Genomic DNA, 8,166 nt, shown 5'->3' on the forward strand with positions numbered 1-8,166 from the left:
TGAACAGATGATTAGAATATTCGATAAAATATTCGATGAGAGTTTGCAATATATCGCTTATTGCTTTCTCATAGTTAAATTCTGTCGTTTCTTATTTGAGGAGAGACTTCACAAGAGATTAGCGTTGCTCTCCACGAACTATTTTAAAGACTTTAACAAGAGACTTTCTGTCTTGTGACACTCGAGACCAATAGAATACAGCAGTTGATGTATTGTATGTAAAACTACGTTAATTCTTGTAGGTGAAACTACATGATTTCAAAATATTTTGTGACATATTGGAAAATGAATCTCCAAAACATATACTTCATGTACTTAGGATATGTTTCCATTAATCGATTTCGTTTATATAGATTTTTCTAATATTTTAATTTTGGTTCCAAAATATTAATAATAATTTTTTTTCTTAAATAATCTAAATACTCTGATGTAAAAGTCAAATATATATATAAAACAATAATTCTACACATTTTTTATTTTCCTGTTTTACAATTTTAAATATGTTTCTAAATTAATAGTAGACAGACTTATCTTTCACAATAGTTGGCAGAATAACACCATCAGCGATATCACTGTGGGTGATTTCTGTTTGGTACTGCATAAAATTTACCGAGTATAATAATAGTTTCTCAAAGTAAACGCTTTTATTTTATCATGTCAAATCACTACCGTGCAAACTGTTCTAGAAATTCTCATGATAAATATTACGATTGTTCAAGCGAGCATGATATGAGGCCGCGCAACTCTAGGCGTAATAATCACCAAAGATCTACTAATGTACTACAAAATCTAGGTGATCTTAAAGAATTTTACGATCAACTACAAAAATTTGCAGACCTTACGCATGAAATCTTTAGAAAATACTCGAATAACAGACACTGCAATTGTTCGCCTATGGTTAGTATTCCACAAAAACATAACAACAAACATTGCTGCCATCACAACTGTCAACATAGACGAAAATGTTCAACAGAGCGAAAACATCCGCCGCAAATACATTACGAACGAGAAGAAAGTCGTCCGTCTGGCAGTCAGCAGAGACATAGTTCACAACAATATAATGATCGGTCAGGTTGTAGTTGCGTATCCAACAGAAAACAATTGCCAAAACTATCAAATCATTCTTCAATGTGTATGATATTAGAAAATTCGGATTATTCAAAATGTAAAAGAAGGTCATTACCAGAAAATCAAGGAACCTGTGGAGCTAACAGTTCAATGAATGAACACTATAATAAATGTTCTCGGTACCCGGAAAGAAGTAAAAAATGTGGTGGATTTTTTCACGGTAATAATAACTGTAGTGATTCGCAACGCGGCGATACTCTAAAACAGAGAGAAACTAACGACAATCTTGAGTCGTGCACTTGCGACTATTGTCAATGTATGCCAGATATCTATAATGGGAATAATATTTTTATGGACATAGGCTCTGATGACGAATTTGAAGATAGTGATTCCTTGAATTACACATTTAAAGCAATACGTTTGGAACCTGTTGACATTCTGTTACAAGATTGTCTTGAAACTGAAAATGGACAATGCACAACGTCAGATAAAAACACACAAACATTTATGCAAGATGTAAATGAGAGCACAAGAAACAATTGTATGATCAACAAAGAAGTTCAAACAGAACCCTTTGGTAAGAATAATAATAATAAATCTTTTGCTGAAAGTACAAAAAAAACTTCTGGTCAATTTGACAACGATCAACCAACGTCTGAAGAAAATTTTCAAACTGCAAGAAATTCGTTCGAACCAAATATATCATCTCCAAAAGAATCTAAAAGAGAAAATTCTCAGTCAAAATCGTTTTCAGAAAAAGAGCAGATTAAGAATAATGAAAATAATGACGATGAAAATAATCAAATTTCGGAATCGAAACCGATTCAGGTGGGAAGTATAGAAGAGTCTTCCAAAGTTGAAAGTATTCAAGATATACACAAAGAATCAAAAGAGTTTGAAAAAGAATCTCCCGCCGTTGAAAACAATCAAATTAAAGATAAGGAAGACCCCAGTTTCGAAACTGAGAGAACTAATCCCTCTGCAGATAAAAGTAAACAAAACAATGTTGATAAAGAAGATGATAAAACAAGACCAGAAGGAGGACGAAACGCAGAGTTTTTCGACATTGAAATTAATCAAATTCAAAGTAAAGAGAAGTTTGGTTATGAGATTAGAAGTACTCAGCGCTCTACATATAGAAATGAACAAATTGATAAGGATAAGGAAGATGTTGAGACAGCAAGTGGAAGAAACGCAAACAAGCCAAGTTACGAAAGTAGAAATGTTCGTCGTTCTGTAGATGGAAGTAAACAAAACGATATTGATAAAGATGTTGAAACAAGATCAAAAGGTGAAAAAAACATAGGAGAGCTTTTTGATAATGAAAATAATGCGATTAGAGACAAGAAAGAATCGAGTTACGAAACTGATAGTAGTCATCGCTCAGCAAATAGAAGTAAACAAAGTAATATGGATAAGGAAGAAGTTGAAACAAAACCAGCAAGTGAAAGAAACACAAAGTCGACTAAGTTGTTCGACTTTGAAAATAATCTAATTAAAAATAAAGAAAAGTCAGGTTATGAAAATAAAAATGCCCATAGTCTTGTAGATGGGAATAAACAAAACATTATTGATAAAGAAGATGTTGAAACAAAGTCAGTGGATGGAAGAAAAACGAAAAGGTTTTCGGATATTTCCAATGTCATTAAAAACAGTTTTAATCAAGTTAACAATAAGGTAAATCCCAGGTACGTAACTGGAAGTACTCAGTGCTCTGTAGATATAAGTCAACAAAACAATATTGATAAGGGAGATGTTGAAACAAAACCAGCAAGTGGAAGAAACACGAACGTGTTTTCTGACTTTGAAAGTAATCTAATTAGAGATAAAGAAAAGTCAGGTTATGAAAATAAAAATGGCCATAGTTTTGTAGATGGGAATAAACAAAACATTACTGATAAAGAAGATGTTGAAACAAAATCAGTGGATGGAAGAAAAACAAAAAGGTTTTCTGATATTTCCAATGTCAATCAAAACAGTTTTAATCAAGTTAAAAATAAGGATAATCCCAGGTACGAAACTGGAGGTACTCAGTGCTCTATAGATATAAGTCAACAAAACAATATGGATAAGGGAGATGTTGAAACAAAACCAGCAAGTGGAAGAAACACGAACGTGTTTTCTGACTTTGAAAATAATCTAATAAGAGATAAAGAAAAGTCACATCACGAAAGTAGAAATGCTCGTCGTTCTCTAGATAGAAATCAACAAAATGATATTGATATGGAAGACTTGCATACAAAACTAGCTGATAGAACAAATACGAAAAAGTTAGTTGGTGCTGTAAATATGCAATTTCGAGATAAGGAAAAGTTCAGTTACGAAACTGAAAATAGGCATCATTCTGAAGACAGAAGAAAACAAGATGAAATTGTAAATGATGATACAAAACCAAAGGATATCAAAAATAATCAATTAGCGAATTTTGAATTATCAGAAAATGAAATCGAAAAAACCAGGCCTTCTTTTGAAAAAAAACACAAAATCGATATACATAAAGAGACTACTCAAACTAAACCATCTGGTACAACAAATACAAAAGAGTCATTCTCCATTAAAAATAGCAAAATTGAGTGTTATGAAAAACAAAATCACAAAACTGAAATTGTTCCTAGTAATTCGAATAGAAATATTTTAAAACTAATGGGTGAGAAAATTTGCAAAATAGTGAGTGACAAAAGTCGTCGACCTGAAGAAACAGGCGCTGATAAAAATATTGAAATGACAGGTAATGATAAAGCAAGTAGTAGAAAATCTACAAAAGAGCTTCCAGTCAATAAAAAAAATCAGAATCAAAATGAGAAACAGTACAAAAAGCACACTACAAATGTTAAACAACAAAAGCCTGATACGTCTGATGAAGCCAATAGACCAACTAAAATTGAAGCAGAGAGTGAGTTGAGCTATTCCAATGATGAAGAGATTGAAATGGTGGACAAAATTGTGCAAACTTCATCGTATAGAAATCTAACACTTGAAGATCTTGAAATACAAACTTCTAATACTCTTTTGGAGGGATTAAGGGACATTGAAAATAATAATAAAAGAGTCCCGAAAAGAAGTTCTAATCACTCAACCACAGAGTCACATAATTTAAAGAAAACGAACCGCAACAATAAAAAATGAAAACCGATTCGAGAAAATATGTAAGTTTTCTTCAAACTACTATTCTGCTATTCTGCAAATTATCCCTTTAAGTGTTGCAGTTAGTCACTAAAATATCTGTAATATCTTAGATATTATTTATTAGTATTCTTAACAAACGTGTTCACCTTATGTCTAGAAGCCAACTCCTCATGAACGACTAACTAAAAGCAGTGCACAATAAACAGTGTTGCCTTGTGCACTTTTCGGTAATGTATTATTTAAGTACTCTACAATATCAAAATTTTATCTCGAATTTTTTCAACTTTTGTTTATATCCGAAGATAACTATTAAAATTTACATATTCACTAGGAAACTATTGAATAGATTCGGGCTATGGAGCTGGTTTGACTGTTTTGTCTAATAATTGTTTAGATAGATTTAGATGGATACAACTTATATTTAATTATACGTAAATAATTTGTTTGTTACTGCAAGTCATTATCCAGCTGACCTAAAGCCTTATTTATTATACAAAATTTATTGAAACTGGAAAGTTTATTAAATATTCCTATATCTGATTTGCTTCTATGTATCAAATTAGAGGTTCTACATTTGGAAAATATTGTTCATGTTGCCCTTAACCTGGCTACAGAACAATTTGAGACTTCGTTGTAGCTGGCAAAGGCAGGGATTGTGTCAGGAGTTTTCATAAAACAGGTGTCCAGTCTAGCAAGCTCATCTGCACTTAACTGGAAGCATTTCCTACTATGTTGAAATGCCCGGGCACACAAATTAGAGTTACCTTGAACCTGCCGCTTAGTACATTCATGTAATACGTACATTCTTGCACTAATCTAGATGGAATCCAGTAAGTCAGTAAGAACATAGATTACCTCTTTCTGATTACCCTCTTTCTTTTCCATGTTGGTAATAGGAGAACATGTTTAAAAGCAGTTAATAAAAATTTTTTTAAATAGTTTCTGTACTACATTTGACTTTAGCTAAAAGCAATTTGTTTGAACAACAAAAGTTTTTAATAAGAAATTCTTAATTACTGACGAGTTCAGAAAGGTTTGCACTCATGTCCGTCTTTTGGTTCTAAACTTACTAAGGGTGAATCTTATTCTCTAGCAGATAGATGTGATATTTTGTTGCATAAGACATTTCTGTCTAATACATAATATATAAATATTAAATCTGTTCTGTCAGTCACTTTAGTTGCACACTGTTTGACGAAAAGCATCTGGCAATTACCTATAGTGTCGTGTCATTAAAAATATAAATTATTCAAGCCCTCTTTTGAAGAAGGGATTTAATTTCAGTGTTTAATATCAAAAAATCAAAAATTAGTAATAAAAAATTATCAAATTAAAAGTCGAGCTTTCAATTATAAATACCATTTAGGTTTTATTCGGTGAAATAACCCATGTATTTACAATTAGATATAATTGTTTGTCTTTTTTAATCAAATTAGAATGAAAATTCTTTAAATTAATTAAATATTTTTTCTAATTTCTTTCTTCACAGAAAAAGCGCCTGACATTGTAGAGATGATGGATTTTTAATTACATGTCGATTTGACGGCAAAAGATTCTCATTTAATTGCAATAACTTGAATTTCTGAACACTTAAATAAAATAAAAAATATTCAAATTATTTAGAAAGTGTAGGGAATGATAAAATATTTTTATATAATCAATTTAAGTAGACCAAGCTCTAAGTTGTAATCTCTATTCCGCAAAAAAGGTTTTAACTTTATTTTTTTATTTATGTGTTGGGCGATTAAAGCTTCTCTCATTTCATTTAAATGACTTCCAGTAATGAAACGTATAAGTTTGCATTATTAGAATTGACATGACAGTTTAGATTGCTGCACTGACAGTTGAGTTCAGTTAAAATCTCACGCTCATCAAGCATTTAATTTGCGTTAAGAATTTAGCATCCTTTTTTTGTTTGCTTTACATTCTTATTTTCCAGCAATTTTTTCCAACTCATAGTTCATTGGTTTTATTCGCCTCCCGGGGCAGGGGTGAAAGTTTTGATAACGGCGATGATACTGCCAATCCGCTGTCTCCGCACTGTATCAGCAGTCTAATTGCTGAACGCTGATGCTGAGCAATTTTACTTCAATTAAAATTACTTTGTTTGCATAAGCTGCTTTTAATTAAATTCTATTTTGTACACTCGCATTATGCGAATGGAGATAAACGCCTCCTTTCCACCTCGTATTTTCATTAATGCACGGAAGCGTTTCCTTGAATAATCCGCTACTTGTTAGTATGTGTGGAAATGCGAGAAAATGTGTGAAAATATGCTTTAATTAAGCGGTTTTCAGTCGAGTAATAAGAACTCGCATCGCGAACTCACCAATGTTAGTATATGAAGTGCTTTACGCACAATTTGTTTTAAATATAACAAAATATCCGACAAATAAAAATAATTTAAATATGCATTATATGCTTAATGCTATATTTTATTTGATTGAGTTTGCTTCGACATTCTATTATCTTAAATTGATTGAAACAACATTGCCAGAAACCAAACAAACAAGTACCTACTTTATTTATTATATACAATACTCAAACATTATATATTTTTTTAGATACACAGATACGATCAGAGACTTTCTGCAACACCTGCGCTACAGTAGTACGAAAAACAACACCAACAAACCATAACAATGTCAGCAACAAAAATCCTTAAGTTGGCAATTTTTTGGCAAATATTTATGGTGAATGCCACAAAACTGAAAATGGCCGTATTCCAGCATCAGTACAAAACCGAGGAACTTAAGTAAGCACATAAACATTTGTTTCTAATGCAAGACGTATATGTAAATATCATTGTATATGAATTTATCTGTGACATTATTTGGTGCTGCAACGGCAAGACCCCACATCCAAAATGTGCCACTGCAACAAAGAACAACAAATGCTGCAGCTCATCTCAGTAGTCCCAAACTATGGAATAAGTTGAAATTGTCTACAAGTGAAATTACAGCCAAGTTAACATAAACAAAATTTGTCATGCGGTCAACCAAAGGCAGACAACAGTCAGGATAAGTGCAGCTGTTACATGTTGCATGTTGCAGTGCAAATGCAACATTTTAAAATATTTTAACTTGCTAACAACTTTCATTTAGGTACGATATCGAGTAAATTTGGCTAACACATATTTTATAATTTCTATCATTTTGCTTAAAGTATAAAATTAAAGAAGAAATCCGCATAGACGCTAAGCTTACATGTACGAGAAGAGGATACTATTCAATGCTGCATTCTAGCACTATATTATTCTTATTTCGTACTATTTTTACAGAAAATGTTTGTGAAATAGTTTACCAATATTCATAATATTGTCTTCATTATCTTCATTTACATACTTATCAAAAACTACTAAAACAATACTATTTTCATATTTAATGTCACAATAATCATACTTTTTGTTACACATAAAAAACAATAAAAAAGGTAAAGTGAAAAAAAAAAAAATTGTATTTAAATTTTTTTCTTAATTTGTAAACATATTTTTATTGGCTTAAACATGTTCAACTGAAAAGAATTAACTGCGCCAAAATTCTTCATTACCTTCAACCGCTATTTAGAAATGAAAACCTCAATGCTAAGAACAGGAAACTGATATATACCCAAATAATTTGTCCGTCACTTCTATATGGTTGCGTAGCGTTTAGCAAAGCTTCAAACACTACTATTCACCAGTTAGAAATTGCACAAAGCCAGGCTCTGAGAAGATTTTTCAAAGTTCCTTGGTACATTAGGACGAATGACATCCTCAGGGACCTCAAGATTGATCCCATCAAAAAATACATAAAGGATAGAGCCCTGAAATTATTTGCGAAATCTGACAGTCTTACTAACACCGCGTTATTAAATCTCAGAATGGTTTCAGGTTCCTCGGGGAGATATGCAGATCTGAGGTCAATTATTGCTTAGTCTAATGAAGTGATAAACAAAAATCCAGTCAAGGCGCAAAGAGGGGTTTTTTAGAAA

General features: G+C 31.8%; 1 protein-coding gene across 1 annotated transcript; it reads left to right on the forward strand.

The window, feature by feature from the left end:
• Window positions 1–474: 474 nt before the first annotated feature.
• On the forward strand, window positions 475–6,913 carry LOC119669286 (uncharacterized protein PFB0145c-like). The gene is made up of 2 exons (XM_038079119.1): window positions 475–4,214; window positions 6,759–6,913. The coding sequence occupies exon 1, from the start codon at window positions 655–657 to the stop codon at window positions 4,192–4,194; it is 3,540 nt and encodes a 1,179-aa protein (XP_037935047.1). The 5' UTR covers window positions 475–654; the 3' UTR covers window positions 4,195–4,214; window positions 6,759–6,913.
• Window positions 6,914–8,166: the final 1,253 nt, after the last annotated feature.

The sequence above is a fragment of the Teleopsis dalmanni genome, chromosome 1, assembly GCF_002237135.1.
Source record: "Teleopsis dalmanni isolate 2A chromosome 1, ASM223713v2, whole genome shotgun sequence".
Classification (NCBI taxonomy): Eukaryota; Metazoa; Arthropoda; class Insecta; order Diptera; family Diopsidae; genus Teleopsis; species Teleopsis dalmanni.